Source organism: Ambystoma mexicanum, chromosome 5p (assembly GCF_040938575.1).
Source record: "Ambystoma mexicanum isolate Mex_15411 chromosome 5p, UKY_AmexF1_1, whole genome shotgun sequence".
NCBI lineage: Eukaryota > Metazoa > Chordata > Amphibia > Caudata > Ambystomatidae > Ambystoma > Ambystoma mexicanum.
The window spans coordinates 418462071-418488691 of NC_090930.1; the positions used below are offsets into that span (position 1 = coordinate 418462071).

General features: G+C 45.0%; 1 protein-coding gene across 3 annotated transcripts in view; it reads right to left on the reverse strand.

The window, feature by feature from the left end:
* Positions 1–418: 418 nt before the first annotated feature.
* Positions 419–26621, reverse strand: part of FHL1 (four and a half LIM domains 1) — a 377304-nt gene continuing 351101 nt past the window's right edge. For all 3 annotated transcript variants that reach the window (XM_069612816.1, XM_069612817.1, XM_069612815.1), the window contains 3 exons: positions 18035–18204; positions 9433–9619; positions 419–1933 (listed from right to left, as the gene is read on the reverse strand). In XM_069612816.1, coding sequence (XP_069468917.1) covers positions 1779–1933; positions 9433–9619; positions 18035–18204 — 512 coding nt within the window. In that variant the 3' untranslated portion in view covers positions 419–1778. The remainder of the gene's footprint in view (positions 1934–9432; positions 9620–18034; positions 18205–26621) is intronic.

Below are 26621 nucleotides of genomic sequence, written 5' to 3' on the forward strand. Positions count from 1 at the left end.
ATTTCTGAATTTTGAGAAATGATTTTTGTACCAGGCTTTAGGAAATGCCCTTTGACTTCCATGGGAGGCCAAGCTTCTCTGAAGGTGTCCCTCCGTTATGCAATGCTGCACCACTGACCATTAATATCTGCACGATTCACTTGCAGTAAGAGAAAGCCTACCTGTTTGATAAATTCCACGGTGCAAATGGTAATATGTCAATTGCCAAAGCACCTAAAGGCAACGTATGTGTCCTGTTTGACGTGAAGGCCTAACATGCCGAAAGACCTGTTATCGAATCAATCCAAGTTGTTGCGCTACCCAAAGTACGAGAACGAACTAATCATTACGTTCTATTCATGCCATTCTGAAACATCACTATTTTGATGACATTTAGGAAAGATCACTCAGTATCTCTGAAAATGACAACGAACATGGCTTGGGTTAAAATGTTTATTAGATGTACATTTTAAAAGCACACGTCTTGCGAAGGCCAATCTTTGTTACAGAAATGCTTTCCGAGAGAAAAATAAGACAGAAATTGCAAACAGGCACTGAAGCACCAGACGTGTTTACGCCTTTTATATGTTCCTATATAGGTTAATGTAGGTACCTTGGCTGTAAACTGAGGCAGAGAAAATGGCCCATTCCAGACCCTGTGATTCCATTCCGTTCTTCCTATCAAATGGTATAAAAAAACATGGCTTTTAATTTAAATTGTACAGTAGTGTGTGTCTGTGTGTGTGCGTGTGTGTGTGTGTATTGGGTATTGGCACATTAAATGAAAATCCGGCCTTCTTTATATTAGCTGACTGTTTAAGAGACTCTCTGATTGGTAGTTTATAACTTATCCTGTGTGACATCATTAGTCCCTCATCATTTTACAATCTCAGTGTCTCGTCTGCGCCATAGTATTCAACCGCGCCTTACAATATATCATCTATACATTGAAATTCATCTCAAGCGATGATGATAAAGGAACAACTGTAAATGTCTCACAGAAAAGCGTTAAAATATGATCTTATTGCTAAAGGTAAATCAGGTTGCCTGACTCTTGCAGGAGTAAAATGATTACTCCCAGCCAGAAGATTTGGAATAGGGAGGCATTTGTATTTTAAAGCTAGTAATTTATTATTTAAGTACATTTTTGTAGCTATAATAAAAAATAGTAAAATAAATGAATTCATGCCTGACACTATTATGCATGTCTTTATTCTTAATTTCATGTTGTTAAATTGATTTAATAGCGCTTTAGGATGTTGCTGCTAAAACGTGAATATATAAATGCATTGCTTCTACAAACATTGAACTCTATACTTTGTTATTGTCATATATAGATAGATATATTGTGTGATGCAATCTGATAATGTCACCTTGGTGGTTGTCATGTGTAAGCTGACCAAGGAAGCTTTGAAAGCCAAATCATCCATGCAGTGTTAATAAAGCTGACATTTGCAATTTCGCACACATTATGCAATACAATGGGACGTTCTAAAAGTAGTAACCTAGGTTTACTATCTATCTTGGATTTTGCATTAGTGCTTGCGTAGAAATATAGTTCTCACTATATCACATGAGCTATAAATGTATTGCAAAGCTTTAACTCTACTGCCGTCTTTGAAATGACATATGCATGCTGTGTTTTGTTTTGTAGCTGTTGTGTATCTTGGATGCCTATGGCAGGAGGCAGCTTCTGCTTTTGTGTGCACTGTTCTGTTGTGTAGGGTGTTAGAGGGCTCTTGTCTGAGCGAGAGGCATGCGATGCCATTGGGCAGTGCACACGGCGCCGCGCCTCCAGCTTAGACCTTCTTGGCGCAGTCGGGGCAGTAGATGTTATCCTTGAGGTTCACGAAGCGCTTGTTGGCGAGGTTACTCGAGCATCGCTTGCAGGTGAAGCAGTAGTCATGCCAGGACTGTTCTTCGTAGCTGACCACACTAGCTCCTTTTCCAAACCCTGTGTGGAAACACAACCAAGACAACCATTGAACTCGTATTTAATGCTGTCATTTCCGAGGTGCAGAGTCAAAATAGCTGCACAAATGAAGAACAGTGAAAATGAAGAGGTAGAAATACCTTTTATTCCGAATAAATAAGGGAAGAAAACAAAATATATCCCAATTTTAATATTAATTTTAAAAATAGATCAAAACAAAAAGACCACCTCTCCTGACTGGGATCAGTATGATTTTGAGCAGGTCAGGAGGGCAAATAAGGGTAAAAATAGTGCTTGGCATACTGGGGTGTGCCGCCATTTTCAAAGTATACCTTTCGAGGCTCGAATTAGGGAAACTCAGCTAATGGGGTGACGGGTTTATCTGGGCCTGGTGTAGTGGGCTTTCCATGTTACTGCTCAATCAATAAGAAATCATAAACACATTGTTGAATAAATACCTACAATTGCATATCTTTGCTTTTTTAGAAAAAGATAACATAACTCAGTTATTTGCACTTTCTTCATTCAAAATGTATATGTGACGATTCTCAAAGATTGGCACAGGAACATATCATGTGTTGCCCGCGGGCATATTAGACAGTCAAAGCATACAATGAAGCACATCTGGAAATGCCCGGATATTCTCTAAGATGCAATGGAGCAAAACTTTGTGACTTGTATTTTGCCCATGATTTGCTCCAGTTTCAGGCTATGTGCATCAGGTGTAATGCTGCAATTACACACCTGGTGTAACCAGGAACATCTCCTCATTCTCTCCAGTGAAATAAGCCCATTATCTTTCTATATAAATCACAGAACACAGCTGGTTTAGGGTATAACCTGGTCAAACTGCCTAACAGGATCCAATAAAGATGAAATGCATTTTTTGGTAGACCTCTTAAATGTCCTTTGCTCTACGCAGTGGCCAAACAGAGGCCTGTGTCTTATGGTTAGAGTACAGAGGTCCACAGCGGGCACCAATGCACACATTTGGCTCCAACACTTAAACAGAGGACATTAAGGTCAGCACTAGGACAAAATCTATACATGCCCCTCTCAGACCGCCACCTCCGACATCGCTAACTCCCCTGGCAGACGACAGCTAGCGTCTTTGTTGGCATTCGGAGATGGTTCCCATTTAAATCACTTGCACCCAAAAAGTTTACTCCTGGTTCACACAGGGCATCCGATTAGGCCCATCCTAGATGCGTACATTCAGATGGCATGTCCATCCCCTTCCTGCAAATGCACAAATAAAGTGATGTTTCTTCACACTTTTTAGTGCATCCGGAATTCACCACTGCCGTCAGGCTGTTTGAGTAGGTGCGAAGGATGCACAATGCATAGAATGGTGTTTTTTGACTGTTTTATGCATTATTGTTTCAGTGGGACAGACGTGGTATAAACCGCAGCTGTCCCATTTCTGCATGTCCTGGTATCAAGGAGGATGCCAAGACAAAGTACTGTATCTCAAACACTTTGGGTTGTGTACAAGTAGTGACCAAAAAGAAATACTCAACAGGATGGTCTTCTCTCTCTGTGTCAGTAGTTAGGTCTTTGTGCTTCTGTAGCAATGGTTCAAGGCCATAAAATGCACACAAGGTTACTTCACCCCTCTCCTCTGATGTTGCAGGTGCAAGGGTGACACAAACTTTCTTCTACCATATTTGTGTTACTGGCTTTCTGGGGTCCCTCACCCAGCAAACTGCTTTGATCCAATGTGCCAGTGGTCGTAGCCCCTAGGGAGAACCAAAGAGAGGTCTCTTGGTCTGCCTGTGTGGTCTCCAATAGCGGAGGCATCTTTTGGTGCCAAACGTTGGTTGAGGCATCTCAAACGGCTTTAGTAACTGCAGCATGACAACAATCAGTGGTGCAGCCGGTCGCAGTTTGAGGGCTCGACTGCCTCGAGAATGTCCTTAACAGATGAACGCTGGTTTATGCTTACTATGGCACTCCTCCTAGCTTCTTCGCAGGGCTTGTGCCATCCTTTAAGGCGAATGGCCCAAAGTTGAGGAGAGTGTTTGCAGGCAACAGCCTTGTCCTTTGTTCCAAAACTCTCTGGCACTTCCCACGTAGGAAGATTGCTGACAGAGCCTAGCAGGGCACACTGTGTGCTGGCTAGGTACCGGTTCTGGAGCTGCTGGATGAGTCCTCTGAGTCCAGTATCTCCCTCTGTTCCCTGGGAGATGTTTAGGGGAGAGATATTGCTTCCCTTTTGGAAATCCTGGCCTTCCTTCACTGGCAGAACCTGCAAGGCAGACTGTACCTTCAGCCAGGGTACAAATGAGTATTTCTTCTTACTCTTTTCAAAGTCGTTGGATGATCTGCCAAAAGAGGGGCTCAAGCCTCTTTTAAAGCCAAATGGGCCACAGTGATTGGTGCAGGCTAAGCCTACCTTATTGAACCAATTCTGGGGCCCCACCAACAATCTTCTGTTATGCGTGAGGTCATAACCAGAGCGCTTTGCAACAGGAAAGGTAATGGGTGACAGCATGTACTACTAAGTCCCACCCATCTTCCTGTCTGTTGTGGATCAAAGTGTCTCTCTGGTTAATTGAGCTCTCTGTAACTCCTGATCAAAGCATATGTCTCCCTTGAAGTTGTGGCGACAACAGACTTTCTGTCTCCATTAAATCACATACTTCTTCCCTCTGAAATGGGGTTCCCTGCAGGAGTTGCCTACTGTAAACAGTTTTCCCAGACATGACATTCAGTGCCCTTCATACAGAGGGGTGGGAGCTAGCTTCAAGTTGACACATTGCATATCAAAGAGGTGTTAGTTTCCTGTCCCTTGTGTTAGTTCTGTAACCAAGCCTCTTCGCAGGCTTGCTTTTATTTGATACTCATCAGTATGCGCTGCCACCACACAGAACTTAGACAATAGAACAGGGTGGATCCATGGAGCCTTTGATATTTAATTAGGCTGGTCATGGCAGTAGGAAGGTGTTGCCTTCCCCTTACTGAGATGCTTTGATGTACCCATGGTGTCACATTCCAGCTAAATGTGACAGGGAGGACTGCGCCTGTAGGCTGTGTCCCCCCCGGAGTACACTTGACTATGTGTTTGTTGTGCCGTCAACATAGGAAAATATGTGCAGACTAGCCCCACACATTTTCTGAGGTTGATCTTCCATCATTCAATTTCTTACAAAATTTCAAAAAAGTTCAGGTGAGCACACACTCCCCGTGCGGATGGTGGAATTCCTCACATGACACGCAGTGAGTGTCTGCATCTGTAATTCCCAATTGTTGGAGGGCTGAGACTGACTGTGTTTCCAGCCTCGCCTCAGTCCAGTTTAGGCTGAGGAGGCCAGCCTAAGCCTATATCATGCCTGGTGACTATCTTGCATTTCATATGTGTGTGTAGGGACGGGCAGGTAGAGCTGAATGAAGAGGAATTGTCCCTGCCTTCTGCTATTGTGTCTATAAGTACACTGGGGTTTTCTAGGGGTGTTGTTAACCCTGTTTAGGTATTTCCCAGAGTGTTTGGTCCATGAACAGTAAGCTTGTAGTCCCACTGGACCAATGGCAGCCCTGCCAGTCTCCTCTTCAGATGTTTTAAGGGCATGCAGAGAGTCATGGGGTCCCTGGTTGGGGAAGGGTGTCTGGTGGCTTAAGAGTGACTGTCAAAAGATCCAGAGTTATAGAGATCCTCCTCATTCTGCCCCTGGGCTAATCATCCACTGGCATGTGGCGGCACACATCCCCCTGGTTCACTCTCCTGGTGGACTGCAGAGCCAGGCAGGGAACTTCATCACAGAGGATATAAATGCTTGCTCCTTTTTTAAAGAGTAGGATAGGCCATTTCAGCTAGCAAACACGAATGCCTCAGCACTACACAAAAGCCCTCCCCGGAAGATCGCCTACAGCTCCAAATGACTGAGCACTGTGGCCTCACAATTATCCAAAATCATATGCAGTGCTATTTTAAACCCTGATTCATAAGCATGTTAAATTCAAACTACTACACTCCCATGTAGACCTGGACGGTCGCTATGTTATTATACACTGTAAATTATTAACTAAAGAAGTGCTGCCAGTGAACTCATATGGGCCTAACCTGGATGACTCAGTGTTTTACGCAAACTTGGCAGATATCCCAATGGCTTATCCTATGATACCAATTGTCTGGAGGGGTTATGGATATAATATTAAACCTCAAACGTTATCCACCAGGTAGGACGACCCAGATCACTTTCAAGGTCAGAAGACTGTATTCTAAACCAAATGGATAGGCTTAAACTGTGTGATATATGGCAGACTTTACATCCAGTGACAGAAGGATTTTCGTATTATTCCTCGGTACATGACTTGTCATTTAGGTTAGACCTATTCTTAATTTCAGAGTGCCTGGTGGGACAGATGTTGGAGGTTGATATACTTCCCAGTACCTATTTGGACCACTCGCCGATAGTGCTCTCTTTGAGATGGGGTGTGAAATCCCGGGACCGTGCAACATGGTAATTTAAATGGGTGGCGTTGCAAGATTTGGTGTTCCGAAAAAGTGTTGAAGATGATATCTGTACCTTATTTTAAACTAAGGACAACCATACAGTGTTACAAGGTATCCTCTGGCAAACGTTTAAGATATTCATAAGAGGGATGCCCATGTCTAGGGAGTTTGGCGTGCTTAAGGCTATCCGTAGAGATATAGCCCTTCGCGAAGGCAAACTCAAAACTTTGGAAAGCAAATGTGCGGCTGCGCCAAACCACACTACACTGGCAGAAATTAAGACCCACCTAGAATTAGTTAAGCAACACGTGGATAGGGAGGTGAAAAATGTTGCAAAAACAGCTGCGGCTAGGAGATATGGTGAAGGGGAACGACCTGGCAGGGCGCTATCAAACCTGATACAAATGGAAAGGGGCTTGAATCACATAATTGGCTTGTGAGACGAGCATCAGGATATCAAAGATTCAGATCAGGATATTAATTATGTCTTTGTTAAATTCTATGAGGCGTTATATGGTGGTAAGCGATGATAATGGTCTATACACCCTGCTGGAGACCATTCCTATGTCTATTCTTTCGGACGGTGCCAGAGGGGGATAAATAACCCCTTCACTGTTGAAGGAATACAGAAGGTAATAAAGGACATGACGAGGTGTAAGTCCCCAGGCGCTGACAGACTTACTGCAGAGTTTTATATTGAATATAGAGCTCTTTTTGCCCCTTGCCTATTACACGTGCGGGAAGAATCTGTACAGAATGGGCAACTCCCGAAGACACTTTGAGAGACTACTATTATAGTACTCCTAAAACATGGGAAGCCTAGTGAGGAATGTGGCCCCTTTAGGCCCTTGTCTCTCATGAATGAAGATACTAAAGTGTATACAAACCCATACGTAATAGATCATTGCCCATTGATGCCTTCCCTAGTACACCATGATGAAGCTGGTTTTATACCAGGAAGATCTACGTCTTTGAACCTCAGACGCTTGTTTAATATTATGGCCTGTATATCACCTACGACCCAAGCAGTGGCAGTAAGTAGCAATGGATGCTCATAAAGCATTCAACTTGGTATCCTGGACACTTTTATTCTGGTTTTACAAAGGTGTGGCAGGAACCGCCACAGGAGGCGGGGAATTCGGTATCGGGGTAGCCGGAGATCATCTCGTTATATTCAGATGATATGCTGTTGTACGTTAGGGACCCACGACAACTTAAACCCTATTATGTAAGACATTGCTCAAATTGGTAAATATTCTGCGTTTACAGTGAACTATGATGAATCTGAAATGTTCCCCTTAACCGACAGCACACCCTGAGCACTGCAATGGGCACCAGACAGATTTAAACATCTAGGAGTCATGGTCTCCCAGGGCAAAAATACACTGATGATTGATAACGTGCTCATGTAACATATGCAAATACAGAAATAAGCTGTTGGTCGCGCGCGCCAATGTCGTTGGCAGGTCGGTTAGTGGAGGTTAAAATGATATTGGCACCCAATTTATTGTATCTCTTTGTAAATGTACCGATGTGGCCGGGTAGATAGTTTTTTAGGAATCTCTATAATAACATCTCCCAATTCCTGTGGCCCTCTGGAGCCATTAGGAAAAACTGGGAAGACATGGCACAATCATACTGTAGTGGAGGATACAATAATCCACACATGGAGGTATAATAGTTAGTTGCCCAGGCACAGTTTGCAACCTATTGGTATGGGACGGATGGGGCCCCACCACATGTCAAGTTCGAAAAGGCAGCAGCGGGAGACTCAGACATCAAGACATTAATCTTAGACACTAATTATAAAGATGATTGACCATTTTACCCTATGCAGACTATGCTGTTAGCCTGGAGAGCCATTTATGGGAGAACCAATGCGAAGAACCCATACTACCATTGGCTGCCACAGTGGAATTTCCCTAACCTTACTCCCGCATTGGATGCCTCGCTGAGATCGCACTGGACTAAGCTGGGGTATCAGACAATAGGGGATTTGTTCTTGGATGGGACGCTTTTGACACTACAAACCTGGAGGGAGGGACACAAGGGCACACCCACGGAAATACTACAGTTTTATAAATTGAGGACTGCAGTGAAAAATGGTGGGAATGCTATCCGATAGAACCTCCAGAAAATGAACTACTTGTCTTCATATCCATTTCCTGACTGTCGGAGAATACTAGCTACCCTCTATAAGGGGATTTTGGATAGGACCCTAGCAAGGAAAGAGAAGGCTTGGATGAATGAATATGAGGTTGAAGTTAATTCAATATAAGATCCTACATATGCTGCATGATATACCATGTAAACGGAGGAGAATATACCCTGGCCATTAAGGTCGTTGTCCAAGATGTGGCTATGAGGATGCAGGATACAGGCATATGCTATGGAGCTGCCCTGGGCTGGAGCGCTTCTGGGAATGGATCTATACAATACTAGCTAATGTAGTTGATAAGCAACTGGAGAAATCAACTATGAGTGTATTATTGGAGTGTGGGACTATGTCCCAGAAAAACCCTTGAGATCTTTCCTGAATATCAGATGTATGTTGGCTAAACAATATATTCTACTGAAATGGAAAGATCAACAACCTCCACATGAGAGTGAATGGTTGAGAGAATTAACTTGGGTCAATGATTGTGAAGACATGTATGTAACAATGCAGCCCATCTTCGTGCACCCCAGGGATATATGGTGTGAATTCTGAGCATTCCTGGCTAAAGACCAGCTATGATGTAAGCCGATTGTGTTGACATCTCTAGATAGGTACTGTGACATGTGACAAACCTGGATTGCAATGTAATGGTGGTAATGTGTTGCAGGGTCATGTTGGTATGTTTAACATGTGCTTGCCAATCTTAAATAAAGATACACAAAATAAAAAAGAGTATATGACCGAGTCTACATTTGCTAAGCCTTGCTTTGGACCTCTACATATACATGCACTATGTGCTTTTATTGGAGCATCACACTTCATATTTGTCATGCCTGACCTTTGTATTTTTCAGCATTCATAGCAGCCATTAATGCATCTTTTTCACATAGATATTCATGAGAGCTCTACCTGTGATAGGGTTGTTGCATCCCGAGCACTTCTTAGCCACGCAGGTTTTGTAGCAGTCCACACAGTAGAACAGGTCTTCCACGGCAGTGAAACGTTGCCCACCAAGCTTCTTGGAGCAAGTGGCACATACAAAGCATTCTGAGTGCCAGGGCCTATCTTGGTAATTGATCCCTCCAGAAGTGATAGCCTAGTAACAGATATTGAGGTTAGGAAAATGTAGGATTCAACATTAACATTTCAGTTCTTTATACCATTACATTAAACTATCATGAAAAAGTGTTTACTTTACTCTCCATGTATCATTAACAATTAGAATGAAGTAGGGACAGAAAGACTGTGAGGTTGAGGTGCACAAATACCACTGGGATTGGAACCTGGGATGAGGCCTACTTTTGCCAGTCAAACACAAATGTACTGCACAAATGCAATAAGGTGTTATCTCAGAATAAAAACAACCTCATTCAGATGAGGCAGAAGGTCCCCGGTAAACAGCATGGCCTAGATCACCAGAGGATGGCGTGTTCCTGGGCTAGTCCGTGAAACTGCATGGAGATTTAATGAGCCAAAAATGCATGCATGTTATCTTATGTAGATTTATACTGCACACAGCTACCACCCATGTGCAGTCCCCAGGTGCTCACATGGCTCTGCAAGAGAAGAGGGTGGATTGTGGTAGTGACGATAGGATGATAGGCTAGGTTCAGAACTAGGAGAAACTGGCGTCTGTGTGTGTTGTCTTGCGTGCGTGTTTGTTGAGCGTCCCGGCTTGTTGAAACCGTAAGGGTAAGACTCAGTGCCTTGGTTGTGTACTAGTGTTTATGTTGTGTGTGTGAGTCGAGTGCGGTTAGGGCGGACGTATAAACTTGTGCACCAGTTTGTTGTATCCTTAAGGGGTGGTGCAGTATCGTCGTTGTTTGTTGCATGTCTCAATGAGTTGTGTTTGTGTGCGATTGTGTGTGGTAAGGCTGGGTTTTATGTATTGTTTGCACTGGTGTTTTCTGACTGAGGTTAGGTCCAGTGTCTCTGAAGTTAGTTGAGTGTGAAAGTTAATTAATGCTTGGTGTGTGTATGTGTGGTTTGGCTAGTCCATAGTCAGGTACAGTGGTTGTGGATTGTGTTGGAGGAGCAGGAGTGGGGTGGATTGGTTAGTACATTCGTTGATCTCGGCAGTACCTCCAAAATATGTCCTCAGCGCTCATCCGGTTGCATGCAAAACTCCTATTGTTTTGGGACTATGCGCATTTCTATGGACATGCACGGGGGTAGATTTGGAATGGTGGCCGCCATTGCAACTCCTCTCCAATACAATTTGACGAACTGAGTCTTGTATTATCTGCATAGTAAAAGAAGTCACAATCCACCAAATTGCACAGATGCAGAGGGTGCTAGAATGAGCAGGCATGATGACTTCAATGTACTGACACAACATGGGCGCAATGTTTATCCAGATGTGTTCCATGCCACTGCATGCCACAATGCCCGTAATCTGCGATAGTGGAAAGCATCCAGTCAAAAACAGGTTGGCCAGCTATTTAACACTACCAGGGGGCTCAAAATGCGCCTTTCAGATGCAGGAAAACTTGAGTATGTGGGTTGGTGAATTTTGGAGCTATGCAGTATGGTTTGTAAGCAGTGCTAATGCGTGTAACACAAATAGACTAAAATATCGCCCTCAGAATTCCGACTCACAAAATTCCGACTTTTTAATTTGTTTCGACCCCCCTTACACCACATATATTTACTTTACTTTACTTTATAGCATTTGTATGGCGCACCATAAACCCATAGGTGTGAGGGCGCAGACAAAAACCTAGAAGAAAGGGGAGATAGAGAGGCTGAACGATCTAATGGAAAAAGTAACTGAAAACCAGGAGCAACTATTTATATATATATATATATATATATATCGGGGGTAATGGGATATAATAGTAGTATGGCGGGCTTTAGGGGTCTCCCAGCACATACTATGTGGTGTAATGGGAGTAAAAAAAAGAAAGAAAAGGCAGCATTTTCGGCCGTCGGACTGGGGGTCGTAGTAAACACATAGATCCCGTGTAACTTGTTGGGCTCTCTGCAACTGGCATTTTATTCAAAATAACTTTTTCTTCATAGAGAAGCAGTGCATTTCAAAAAGATCATCCACATTTGCTAAAGTGAGATTTGAATAGGATTTACTCATAGTTCTTTCAAAGTTTGCACAACAGTTTGTGCATAAGCAATTTGTCTTGTATTCAAAGGAAAAGAGCTGTCAGAAAAATGAACACACACTGAGGAAATACCACATAAACGGACGAGCAGGGTCTGGCTTTCCAAACTTCAGAAATAATATCAAGTGCATGATAAGAATGAACTGAATGCTGTCATTTGTAGTCTGAACATTGCAGTGTACTAGGCAGGGAGATGTATGCTCCTTTGCTTGTTTTATTATATTGTATTTTACATTATTTCGTTTGTGGTTTTTGTATTTCACTCATACTGCTTTTTGGTCACTTCTCTGGGATAGTTGATGGTTTCAAAGAAGGAATCTCAATAATTCATGAGGATCTTGATTTCTGGGCACCAGTTTCCAGATGTGTATGATCTGCATTGACAGCAGTAGATGCTCATATTATGTTCCATGTAAAGCAGGCAGATTGATAGACATCTGGCTGTAGCTAGCAGTCAACTTTCAGGGCCAAAGGCATCTAGGAACAGATGTGACAGAATTGTAGGAAGTTATTGTTAAACCTTAGCTGGGGTAGGAGCATGTTCCAGAGGGTTTCAAGTATTCCAGTTCTGACATGATGTACTCTGCCTAGTTATCATACCCTATACTTTGTGAAAGCCTTGACGATTATGGCTCTGTGGGACCACCTGGTGTCAATAATTTGCTACATTGTTCCAAATTTTGTCTTAATCTCATGTGTTTCCTCCTGCGTTTCTCCGTCCAGTTGTATTTGTGGGCAAGCATTTACTATTGCAGGAGATTGGCCCTGTCTACCATCTAAAAGGCTACAAAGACCTCACGTGGCATTTAGAAATGCAAATGTGAATTTTGATGAAATTACTTTTATTTGTGAAAAACAAAAAAAAAAGAAGCAGAACTACTGGGAAGTGCAGCGTGCTTGCGGCCACGTTTTTCCCTGCCTTGTTTTCTTTGTGGCACCCAATACTTGTGCCTTGTTGCTTGGAGCCCACTGTCCCCTTCTGCCTTTTTATCACCTCGTGGCACTTCCAAGATGGCTGCCACATTTGTTCAACTCACTGAGGCTGCCTACAAGTGTGCTTCCTGACTCTCTGCACACCGATTGGGTCTTGGGAAAGACCTAGTGGCCTATCGGGGACCGGCAGGCTTTGGCCGGCCCCCTGTTTCAAAGTCCCACTTTCTAAGGCTCTGTCTGCTCCCTGTCGAACTACCAGAATGCTGCCTGGGGTTTTACTTGCACCCCTGCACAAGAGCTACCATGATGCTGCTACCTCCCATCTCAACAAAATCTGGACTACTATGACACTCAGACCGCCTTAACTATGGTTTAGTTCCCTCCTTCTGGACACACTCCTACCCTCTTTTGATTTCTCTTCCTTTACTGCTTGTCTCCCATGTTTACACTCTTGATTGCATAGCGTTTTTATACCAACTGCTAGCATCTGAATCCAACCGTAATCTCAAATCTAGCTGTGTTTTGCATTTTAGTTTAAAGTCAATCTGGCTGTTTTTTGCATTTTAGTTTAAAGTCAAATCTAGCTGTGTTTTGCATTTTCGTTTAAATCAAATCTAGCTGTGTTTTGCATTTTAGTTTAAAGTTAAATCTGGCTGTTTTTTGCATTTTAGTTAAAAGTCAAATCTAGCTGCGTTTTGCATTTTGGTTTAAAGTCAAATCTAGCTGAGCTTTGCATTTTGGTTTAAAGTCAAATATGGCTGTTTTTTGCTTTTTAGTTTAAAGTCAAACCTAGCTCTGTTTTTTCAGTTTGATTTAGGATAAATCTAGCTGTGTTTTGCAAACTTGCTGTGCCCTTTGCTTGTACTGTGTGCTTTTCTGCAACCTGCTGGCCCAGTGACTGCACCGTACTGTTCTACTTGTTCTATTCTTACCCACTTTCCCTCTCCCCTCTCTCTCTTACTCACCCATGGTGCTTTCTGTTTCTCCTATCTCCTCCAACTGTCTCTCCATCGACTATCCTTCCCTTCTCACTAAGTCTGGTAGGAAGAAGTTCAAAAAGGATATCTTGGCCTCCAACCCTGGTCTCCCTATCGCTGAGACCTATTCCAGCGCTTCCTCCAGACAGACCCTCACTGACATCCTCTTTGTCATTCCTTTGCAATATCGATGGACTTTTCATAGGATCTCTGTACCCTGTCCTTTCTCCTCCTCTCCCATTAATGATGGCACCCGCTGGGAAGCCCTTATGGCCCCCTTCGACTCCTCTAAGGTAATCATTAATGTCTACCTAAATGGCACCATCATGGTCCAAGGCACTCAGGCCAATCTCCTCCTCTTTGATAGGCGCTTCCCTCGCCTCATCAATTTCATTTAATTTCCTGCTATTCCCTCTGCACACCTCCCCCCTTGCCTACCTTGCTCTCTCTTCCCTCCTCTTCTGCCCCCCTTGGGCTCCTTCTTCTTCACCTCCACAGGGAATACCTCTGGTTTGTACCCCTCCACCGGAAGGCCTTTAAGGCTGGCAACCTTCTTCATCTTGCCACTCTCAACTCTCGCTCTGCTGTCAAACACTCCTTTGACATCTGCTACCTCCTGAAAGAACTTTACCTTAATGTCCTTGGTTTCACTGAGACATGGTTCACGGTCCAGCTCTGTCACGAGCTTTGACGCTCTCCTCCCTGATGGCTACAAGATCCTCTCTGCACCCAAATCCACCCGTTCTGGATGGGGTGGTGACCTGATTTTCTCTGAGTGGATTCCTGCCTCTATCATTCCCACGCAGATATTCGCCTCTTTCAAATGCATTGTCTGCAGGCTTTCTCGCTCTCCTGGCCACTCTGTTGCCGTGGCTACTATCTATCGGCCTCCTGGTCAGATCATTTCCTTTCTCTCTGAGTGGGCCGACCTCTCCTCCTCCCTCCTGGCCTCAGCCACTCAACTCCTCCTTCTTGGTGAGCTCAATATCCATCTAGACTCTCTCTGTTCCTCCGCTGTATTCTTCCGTGACCTCTGTGATTCCCTCTCCCTAACAATCCTCCCCTCTGGCCCGACTCACACTGCAGGGCACATGCTTGATGTTTTGATCTCCTCTGACCTCCCCCTCTCCATCCCTCTGACCACTCCTCTCTCCTGGAGTATTTCTCGGACATCCGTCCAATGAAGCGTGTGTCAAAGGCAATACCGACTCTCTGTCCATACTAAAAAGAGAGCACACATCCAAGCCTGTGTCTCTGTAGCATCCAACAACTCAGCCGAACTCTTCAAAATCTGCAAGGAGCTGGCCAACCCTACTGCAATTTTTCTACCTCTCCTGTCGCTTCACAGGCCCTTTGCATGACCCTTGCCTCTCACTTCATCTCAAAAACCCAGGACATCCTGTCCACCCTCTCGTCCCCTCCCCCTCTTCTCCCTTCTCCTCTGTGAATGCTGGCCCTCCTGCAGCCGCCCCCAAACCACCTTCTCGTCCTTTCCACTTTTCTCCCCTGATGAGATCTCTAGGCAAGTCTGATCTATGAAAGTCTTGTCAAAACAGGTTTTTCCCTGTTCCTCCAAAACCATCAAGGACCACATTGACACCCTTGCTCTTGCCCTGGCCAACTTTTGCAACCTCTCCTTCACCGCAGGAGCCTTCCCCTCCCCTCTGAAGCACTCTCGTGTGCACCCTCTTCTGAAGAAACCCACAGCTGACCCTTCTTGCCCGGCAAACTATCGTCCGATCTCCATCACTCCCTTCCTGGGTAAACGCCTGGAAAAGATGGCCATCTTGCAGCTTAACCTTCACTCTGATTCTGGTAGCTGTCTACACAACCATCAGTCTGGATTTACGGCTGCAAGAAGCATGGAAACTGCTCTCCTGACCATCTGTCAAGATCTGCTCTCCAACCTTGACTCTAACATCCCCTCTGTCCTCATCCTACTCGATCTCTCTTCTGCCCTCGACACAGTTAACCATACCATCCTGCTCAGCCGTCTCCATTGCAACCTGGGTATTACTGATCAGGCTCTGGCCTGGCTGACCTCTTTCCTCTCTGATTGACCCTCCCAGATCCAACTTGGGTCCTTCCTTTCCTCTATCTCCCTCTCTACCTGTGGTGTTCCCCAGGGTACTAACCTCTCACCCTAGCTTTTCAACTAATACCTGGCAACTCTCGCATTGACGTTTTCTGCTCCAATTTTCAGTGCTATGCGGATGACACTCAACTCATTTTCAGGCTTCCCTCAGCCACCTCTTCTCCTTCTCTCACCTCTGATTGCCTGTCTGCTATTCAGGAGTGGTGTGCCGCTAATGATCTCTGCCTGAATGCCAGCAAGACTGAGATCCTCCCCATTGACACACCCTCACCCTCCTTTCCAGTCACCCTCTGGCCGGCCTCCCTTGGCCCTCCTCCTACCCCCACCTGCGAGGCTAAGAACCTTAGGGTCATCTTCGACTCCACGCTTTCCTTTTCTGCCCAAATCTCTGATGTCTCCAAAAAGTGAAACTTCCAACTGCACCTCCTCAGAGGTATTCTGCCTTTCCTCTCCTTCCCCAGAAGCTCACTGTCTCTCGAGCCCTGGTTCTCTCTAGGTTGGATTACTGCAACAGCCTATTTCTAAATCTAACTGCTTCTACTCTCCGCCCTTTGCAACTCATCCAGAACAAGACTGCAAGACTTGTCCTTGGCCTCAAGCCCTGGGATCGTATCTCTCCAGCCCTGAAATCTCTTCATTGGCTCCCAGTGGCTGCAAGGATTAAATTCAAGACCCTTTGCATTTTCCACAAGGCTTTCTGGGGTCTGGGTCCAAAGTACCTTCAACTCTCCCTCCGCAAACACCTTCCCTCTCAAGCTCTTTGCTCCGCCACCTCCAATCCCTCAGAGTCAGTCGTTTCTCAAAGAAACGAGCTGGGGTAGATCTCTGTCTTCGGGTGGATCCTCCCTCTGGAACAGCTGCCCTGCCACTCTAAAACTTGAGGAGAACCATCACTGGTTCCGTAAGCACCTCAAGCTTCCTCTTTGCTTCTGCCTTTGCTCCTCTTATCCCCTGCTGGTCTGTTCTGCTTCGGCATTGTGCACATGGTTATCCTCTGATTTCGGGCTCTGGTACTTGCTCACTCTGCCACGCACCCGCACTGCCTCCTGGCAACCCTTGCACTTGGGTCTGTATCTGTAACTCTAGAGCCCCCCCCCCTTTTTCTGCACTCATCAGACACCCCCTGTCTGTACCTTAAACCTAGCACTTGCCACTTTTCCCCTTCCGTCCTGCACTTTCCCCTTTTCCCTCACCCTTGCACTTGCACGTTCTCAATGTCACTGGGCCTAGTAAGATCGTTGTTTTTGTTCTCGCTTGTTCCCCTCCCTTGCCTTGTCGTGCTCTGCAAACACTTGACTATGAGCGCGATACAAATAAAATATCAATATCAATATCAATATCTGAGTTTCCTATGAGAAAGCCCAATATCCATGGATTCTCTGTGCCCTAAGAAGCGTAATCACTCCCCAAGCTGGTGTATGGTGTGCCTTAAGACGTGCCATTATTGTTATTATTAGAGTATTTGTTGTGCACGGACCAACTTCGGGAAACAATTGAGTGCTTTACAATTTATAGGGGGCAGGGAACGCGGAGGAAAGCAGATCACAAGGCATCAATACAAGGGAGCAGGGGGCTAAAAATGGGGAGAGAAAGAGAGAGGGCCGTCAATTTGCCAGCAAGATATCTGCAACCAACAAGGGGAGAAAAACAGGGAGAGCAGATATCCCAGCCTCAGTATACGTGGGGAGTGCAGGGGCTGTGGACCTAGGTGTTAAGGAGGAGCTTTGGCAGGGAACTTTCCTCAATGACATCCACCATTTTATCATGCAAGCCACACCCACTTTGAGTTTGACAAACACTAGGATCTCGGATGATCTGAAAAATCAGGAAGAAGGTACTTCCCTCCTGGCTAATCTTAGGCTGATCCGACCATACCAAGAGTCACATTGTGTGGCTCGCCAGATGTTTTGGACTGCAACTCCCATGACCCTACATCCTTAACTATGCCTATACTGGCTATGGGGGATGTTGTCCAAAACATCTGGAGACCCAAAGGTTGCAGACCCCTGGCCTATAAATATTATCTCAGTATTATGTCTCCTTTGAATAGCAGTATTTATAACCTGCATTATCACATTTGTCAGCAAGATGGTGGAAGCAACAGACAGCGGTCCTCCTGGAAACGACATGATTGACCATTCTGGAAAACATGATTCCATCAAATACTGCTATAAACTGAAACAAAAAGCATGTTCTGAACCAATTCCTATTCATGAAAATATCATAGGATAGGCTTAAATTGGTGTATTTAGTGACTGATTATATTAACCATTTCCAGAAAAAGATAAAATCAAGTTTGTTAACTACATTCAATGAATGTTCATGCTATTATATTCATTGTCTAGCTACCGAGGGATGGCCCATTGTCCTGTTTAAATGACCGTACTTACATTCTTGCACTTGACACATAGCTTGGCGAATTTGTGCTCATGGCATGAGACACAGTAAACATCTTCTCCTTTTGGGAAGAAACTCCCTGATCCTATGGCTTTCTTGCACTGGCTGCAGGTAAAACACTCCTCATGCCAGACGTTTTTCTTGTATTCAACGTTTTGGCTTCCTGAAACAAATAAAAGAGAAACTGGTTAAGAAATGAGTGCTATTGAATTCATGTGCATCGTTGGAATCAAGTAAGGCTACTCATATTTAACTGTTTCACTCCCTGCCATTGGTGCCTCTTAATTTGCTCCCTGGAGATAAAAGTGTACTTATCTCAATCCATATTTTTAGTAGTTCTGTGTCTCAACTATAGAACTACCATGTGTGCACATATATTTTTCAGAATGAAAGAAATCTGCTCTTCTAGGTACCTACTGTGAGCAACGCCCCGGTCTGACTCTGCCTGACATACAGTGGGACGAGCATGTGGGCAGGGCTTCTCCCTAAGCTGGTTATGCTATGTTATGTTATGTTACCTCCATTTGTAAAGCACACAGACACCAAAAAGGCATCATGGTGTTAGAGAGGAGAAGAAGACACAAGGGTGGAAAGTCAGACAGAAAATGCTGAAAACAAGAGGGTTTTCAGATGGCATCGAAAAAGCAGATGATTATCCGTAGCACGGAGAGCGCATGGAGGTCGTGTTCCATAGAATCACGGTAGCCACCAAAAAGGCACGCTCACCAATCCTAGCTCTGTGACACCTAGGATCAGGAATCAAGAAATCAGAGGCAGATGGAAGGGCTCTAATAGGAATATAGCGACGGACCATCTCCTGCAAAAACTCAGCCCCAAATCTATAGAAAGACTGGTCTACAATCCAAAGAGATGTGAACTGAATGCAATGATGGGGAGCCAGTGGAGGCAACACAAAGTAGTGGAGATATGATCCCGAATAGAAACACCAGAAACCAATCTGGCAGCAGTGTTTTGCAATACCTTGAGTAGGTATAGGTGCAGGGAAGGTAAGGAGCATTACAGTAGTCTAGGGTTCCAAAGACGGAGGCAGCCACCACAGGGGCATGCATGTCTTGGAAGAGGAAAGGAAGAATCTTCTGTAAGATTTTAAGCTTGAAATGGCCCCATTGGCAAACGGGGCTAACTTGCGTGCCTAAAGAGAGGGTGGCCGAGATGTTAACGCTGAGGTCCTTAACAACAGCAGCAGGTTTAGGGAAAGGGCCAAAAGGAGAGGGCCAGTACTCGGGCATCCAGACCGAGGTTGAAGGGCGGCACCCACAATGAGAACCTCAGTCTTGTCGCTGTTTAGTCTGAGACAATTCATACTCATCCAGTCACCAACAGAAGTCAGACAATTTCTAGGATTGGCAGAGGCCAGATCATTAGGTACTGCTATCTGGGTATCATCTGCATAGATATAACAATGGAGCCAAATGACTGAATGAGTTTGACCAACAGCTGCACATAAACATTGAAAAGGATTGGTGACAGAGCCGAACCTGAGGTACCCCGCATGAAAAAGAGACCAAAGCAGAGCTGAAAAGAGGCAAGGACAAAGACTGGGAACGATTAGTGAGAAAATGAAACCAGATCAGCAAAGAGCCAGAAATCCCAGCCACAGCCATTCTTTGACCAGAATAGTATGCTCATCAAGGCTCTATGCAGATACGTCCACATCACACCGGCCCTCATCGACCTTCATTGGCTCTCACCGCACACACAAATCACCTTCAAGTCTTGCTGCATCATCTATAAGGCAATCGCCCTGAAGTCACCCAGCTACCTTGCATAGACACTAAGCTTCTCTGGCGGACAGCACAACACCAGAAGCCAAGACACACCAGAAAACAAGCCTTCTCTGCCTACAGCTATGACTATGGAACCGTCTCCCCATCAGCATCAGACTTGCCCCCACGCTCCTATAATTCAGAAAATAACTTAAAACCCACCTCTTCTAGGAATCTATCTGCCTCAGCACCTAGGCCATCACATCCCCTTCACACCACCTGACTCACTAGACGGCACCCGCCCTTCTCCCTACCACCGTGTACAGCTGTACCCCTCCTTGTGCCCCTCGATATCCCACCCCTCGCTGGAAATCTGTTCTGTTGTTACCTCTGAAAAGTGCTATGCTATGCATCTGTACTGTTGTATACTTCTGTAAAACGCCCTGTTGCTTCTCGAAATCAGGTCCACGCTCAATAAATACCATAATACCATAATATTGAAAGCCGGAGAAAGATCGAGTAAAATCAGTGCTCTGATACCACTTTGGTCAGAAAGAATTGCGAGATGGTCAATGACTGAGACGAGCATTGACTCTTTGCCCCAACCAGGATGAAACCTGAACTGGAAGGGGTCAACAAAAGAATGACTTTTTAAGAAAGAGGAAAGCAAAGGCGTGACTAAAGATTCAATGATTTTCATCAAGAAGGAGAGAAGGGCGATAGGGCGATAGTTAGCTGGAAGAAGGGCATCCAAGGAAGGCTTTTTCAGAAGAGAAATGACCAGGGCATGTTTTAAAGCAGAGGGAATGAAACCCGTGGCCAGAGAATGGTTCACTGCCACGGTAAGGAGAGGGGCAACATCAGAGATACACTTTTTCAGAAAAGAAAGCGGGATGGGATCAAGAGGGGAGGCTGATTTAAGCTTGAAAGTAGCCTGAGTGATGTCCATTGGGCAAAAATCGGGAAAGGAAAACCAAAAATGGGTCCCCAAGGGGGTTATGCAAGTCAGAATTCATCTCACAGTCCCGAGTAGAAGATGAGCTGGATATTGTTTGGCAGATAGTTTCAATTTTCTTAATAAAGAAGCGTCAAAGGGTGTCACATAACTCCTGAAAAGGCACCACCAAAGGGGACAAGAGGCCCTAGAGGAGAGAGTGATAGAGTCTGGATGGTTTTAAATAACTTCCTGGAGTGATTTAGGACTGACTCAATTTGGACCGTGAAATAATTACACTTGGCTGCAAAGATGGTGTGGTGATAGACCTGAGAAGCTTGTTGAGAGGCTGGTTTGGCCAGTGGGCAGTAATTAGTCTGCCATCTTCTTTCTGCTTGCTGGCGACATAACCAAAACTCTGCTAAATGGGAAGAGAACCAAGGCTCGGACGGGCAGGCCCCAGGTTTAGAGGGTTTAAGAGGAACTAGGTGATCAGCTACTGTGATAAATGCCTGAGCGATGGATAACAAATCGATAGGGCTTGATTTACAAGCAGCCTTAATCTCATTGGAGATGGTGCAAGTGTCGATATCATGCCACCTCCGTTTAGGAGGGCAACGCAGAACACGAGGTAACAGGGGAAGAGAAAGGAAGATAGTGAATGGTAGCATAAAATGGTCGGACCAAGAAGGGGTACATTTTAATCAGGGCTGACAAAGAAAAGTCAAGATCTAGCATTCCTCCCAAATTATGGGTAGGCCCAGTCACCAGTTGTTTGCAAAGGAGGTCATTCATGACAGACAGAAATTATCTAACATTATATCCGATAGCTGCAAGGAGTGTAAATTTAACACTTAGCAGAATCACGTCTGAGAAGCGATGAGACATATCAATAGAAAATTCCAGAAAGGAGGCACAGAAAGACACTTAGTGACCAGGGGGGCAAAACACTAACAGAACATGGAGGGTGCGTGAGGCCAAGATGGAAATCCCAACAAGCATGGCTTCCAACTGGATGCTATGAATGCAAGGGGGACAGTGTACAAGCAAATTTAGTTTGGAATATAAGAGCCAGTCCAGAGCCAGAATGTTTAGAGGCCTTGTCATAGCCACTGGGAATAGTTTTCACAAGAACTGGACCAGACGTGTGGAGCCATGTTTCAGTGAGGAAACAGAGCTTTGGGGAATGATCATGCACCAAATCATAGCAGTGGGGGGCATGAGCCACTAACGAATGGGCGTTGAATAGGCAACATTTAATGCTACCCATATACTCCCGTAATAGAACAGTGAGTCAGTTCTATTGTTGTCATGCTGACATAGGAAGCTGAGTCTCTAAAGTAGCTAATTGAAGAAGGGAGGCCCGTGGGTAGACAACACAGGCGGAGACAGAGGCCGTAGTAGTGAAAGCCCATGGCCCTCAAAGGGGCCTGCTCAAAGCAATCATACCCCTACTTAGTGAAAAAACTGTGCTACAATAGCCAGAGCTACCATCCTGTCACATCTGGACAATGGAAACGCACTCCTTGCAGGAGCAAGTAAGCAAAACATGCATACATTTCAAATGGTCCAAAACAATGCGATCAGAATGATTAAACAAAAGGCAAGAAGTGAACACATCAGTGAAGCCAGACAGGAACTCCATTGGCTGAAAATGGAGGACCGCGTGCAATTCAAGTCCTTATGCCTAACACACAAGTGTCTTTATGGAAAAGCACCAGCCTACCTGAAGGCTAAACTCACTCTATTCAACCCCTCCAGGGCTCTAAGATCAGAAGCCAAGGGCCTTATAACAACCCTGAAATATAAAAAAGAACTCGGTATGGGTAGAGCTTTCCCCATCCGAGCAGCAGTCAACTGGAACAAACTGCCGAACTGTCTTAGGTTGGAGACCAATCACACCACCTTTCGTAAAAAGCTTAAAACTATGCTTTTCAAGTAAACCACATGGTAAAATCCTGGGACTTGATAAAGTCTAACTCCTCCTGTACTGTGAATTGTCCTGTTTCACGCTGTGCAACTATTTGTCTGTCCTTGTCTACATTTATGCGCCCCGATGCCTGCGGGCAGTCGGTGCAATATAAATAAACAAATAATAAAATAAAATAAATAATGGTGCTTCCAAGGCACGGAAGGGAACAGGCAGGCTTTCATTAAGCGCACCTTGGAGGATGCCGCTGAGGGTGGTATGGGGAGACTCCCCTATTCTCCCTCACTTATTCCCTGTCATTTGGTACAAGACACTCAAGGGAGCGACATCTAGGTAAACCGGGGTCTTTCACCCACCAAATATTTTGTATCAACTGTACCAGCCAGCCTACAAACATCCTGATGCCAGGTGAATTCCAGTTTCAATTAATACTAATATCCCTGTCACCGAGTCACACCACCTAGAGAGGTAGTACATCAGTGAGTTCCATGTGTTAAAATCACAGCAAAAATGGCTGTGGACACAAAATATTGCAGTAACAATGCTGTGGTTTTGCCGCCGCAATCCATGTAAAGGATGTGGGGACACCCCCGGAACCCCTGGACCCATTATACCATTTAAGGGTAGCAGGGGACACCGCCGCAAATGCCCCTCTCCCCTTAAATGGTATAATGGGGTACACTTTTACCGGGTCAAACCACAGCATTTGTGCCGTGATTTTTTGCACAGGTGATATTTTTGCTGCAATTTTATCTCTGCAAACCACATCAGTGACTAGCCAATGGCCAGCTTGCCACAGTTGCAAGAAAGAATGCCACATATGGGTTAACACTATCCGTTTAAGAAATGCCAAATGTGAAATTGGGCTACTGAAGATGCAGGGAGACATCACTAACACATATCTCCTGTCCCCTCACAAACATACTGTCTCCGTTCAGAGAGTTAACCAATTTAGCAATTCTTCCCATTTAAGGGAGGGTAGCTCCTTTTATCAAGAAAACAGTGTGGGGGACAAGTTAAATTCTTCCAACACTGATAACAGCAACACACTCAGGCATCAGGAGAATTTGTATTTTTCATGCACGAATTGCCAAGTCGGTCCACATAGACACCAGAGTCACTCTGAAGTTCTCTGCACGGCTAACAGAACAAGTCTGAATAATCGTGCAGAAAAGTATGTCTCTTCTTTTTGCACTCACGCTGCCATAGATCTTAGACATAGTGAAAGTGGCAGCTTTGAAAGCCAAGACGATAGTAGGGTCACAGGGACATCACCAATGGGGAAGGTGAAATCCGAAAGGCTTGATCAGCTCAAGAATGGCCTCTTTAAACCTAGATGAACACTCCAAGAGTAGCCAATCACAGTCCCTTGTCCATTTATATTCACAGGGCCAGACCCTCTTAGGAAATCAGGTCTGAAGAGAGGGGTTACATAGTTATATAAGCCCAACTCTCAGACAGTCTGGGTGTTTGGAGAAGGAGCTGCTAATGAGAGTTTGGAGTGAATTGAAGAACAGGTAGAGCTTGGACAGAAGGATGGGCTTGGAGAGAAAAAAAGTGTTTGGCGATTGGGGAGAAGAGGTGGAGAGAAAGAGTGAGAAAAAGGTGGTTGGGGAAAGTGAAGAGGAGGTTGGAAAACATCATAAGGAGGTAGCAAGAGAAAGTGAGGTACAAATTAGAAAACATCTGAAGGAAGTGTCAGGAAAAAGTGAGGAGAAGGTTGGAAAACATCAGAAGGAGGTGGTGGGATAAAGTGAGAGGAGGTTTGGAAATATCAGAAGGCAGTACCAGGAGGACGTGAAGAAGAGGTTGGAAAACATCAGAAGGAGGTGGTGGGATAAAGTGAGAGGAGGTTTGGAAATATCAGAAGGCAGTAGCAGGAGGACGTGAAGAAGAGGTTGGAAAACATCAGAAGGAGGTGGTGGGATAAAGTGAGAGGAGGTTTGGAAATATCAGAAGGCAGTAGCAGGAGGACGTGAAGAAGAGGTTGGAAAACATCAGAAGGAGGTGGTGGGATAAAGTGAGAGGAGGTTTGGAAATATCAGAAGGCAGTAGCAGGAGGAAGTGAAGAAGAGGTTGGAAAACATCAGAAGGAGGTGGTGGGATAAAGTGAGAGGAGGTTTGGAAATATCAGAAGGCAGTAGCAGGAGAAAGTGAGGAAGAGGTTGGAAAACATCAGGAGGAGGTGGTGGGATGAAGTGAGAGGAGGTTTGGAAACATCAGAAGGAGGTGGCAGAGGAAAATGAGGGGAGGTTGGAAAATATCAGCAGAAGGTAGCAGGAGAATTGAGAAGGACAATGGAAAATAATATAAGGAGGCGGTAGATGTAAATTGGAGAATGGTGAACATCAGACCGGTGGTAGGAGAGAGCCCGGAAGTGGGTGGAGTACCACAGGAAGAGGTGGTGCAAGCGAAGTGGGAGGAGCCTGAAATACTTTAGCAGGTGGCAGAGAGCCAGAACAGGAAGGTTTCCTGACGGCCTGTTTGATTCAAGGCAGGTGAAAGGGGGAGACCCCGACCTAAAGGGGATGAACCCACAATCGGAAGAGGAACTACCATGTGTCATAGAGAAGGGCGAGGCCCAGTGCAGGAGTTAAGAGAGGATGAAGAGGGTAGTAACCAGCTCTCTAGGAGGGGGAGATGATCAGACTCTTTGCAACGGATCTGTAAAGTGGAGTAGGATCAAATGCAGTGACTACATTACCTTGTCGGAGAAGCTCCTCCTGTACCTGTGGCCGACAGAGGAGTCCCAAAATCAGGTTCAAAAGGTGATAGGAACTTAACTAAGCAGACTAACACGAGAGGGTGCAGGAACCCCTCTAAGCTCTGGTGTAAGATCTGATAGGAAACCCCGAGGAGAAAGAGAAGAAGGGCTCGGCAAACCCTTGAGCCCGGGACTAAAACCTGAGGAGATGAAAGACCCAGAGAGGAAGGGTGCTGGGAAACCCTTATTTATGAGTTCAGACTGCCAAGGAGAATCAATGAGAGGGAGCATAGCTGAGGGTGTGGTAACACCTTCAACACCAGAATTAGGGTGACTGTAGGTGACCCGAGAGGACCTATACCCGAAGACAAGTCCTTTAAGTTCCTGATTTAAAGTTATAAGTCCTGGTTTGTTAATTTTACCCATCCAGTGTTGTATTTCCTTAAAGTAAATGTAGTTCAACTAGAGTTCATCTTGGCTTGGTTACTGATCCCCGTCACTCTCAAACCACTACATACATGTTGCACTCTATAAGCCACTTGGAATTTGATTGACAACTCAGGCACATATCTATGCACACATATTTTAGGTGAACATTTTGCACATTCATCAAATCAATTTGCAGAGTTCATCAAATGGTCCCATGTCCGGCCTGTGCTTGAACATGGCCTCTTTCCCTGAACAGTGAGGCCTGCCCTGGGGGAAGGAATGACGTCCTCTAGATTTGGAGAGTTTGATTCGGGGTAAAGGGTAGTGTTGTGGCAACTGTTGGGGATTTAATGGCTACTTTGGGGACAATAGAGTTATGAGGTGGTAGTAAGGACCGTGATATAGCCTATTTCCTCACAGATAATGTATATTTTACCCCTTTATTATTTGTTTTTTATTTTTAGGAACAAGTGTCTTGGTTTGATGATTATTCTTACATAGAGAACAAAATGGTTCCTACTGAGTATGTTCAGCCGTGCTTACATTGTGAGGAGGTGCAATTCTCCAGTATGCTTTTTGTGCAATGTTTTTCTTGTCTGTTTGAAATTGACAATAAAACAAACAAATGATATGCAAAAAAGATAAGCACATGCCCTAGTGACCACACACACACACACGCACACATACATACATTTTATACTTTAACAACATGCATTATACCACAACACACCTTTCTCCATGAATTGGACAGGCTTCGGCTGAAGGTCTCTTTCCATCTAGTTACTGGTGGCTGTTGGGGTTTATAAGACACAGTGTTCTGTAATGTAGACCAGAGACTTCTGCAGAGCTGCAATCA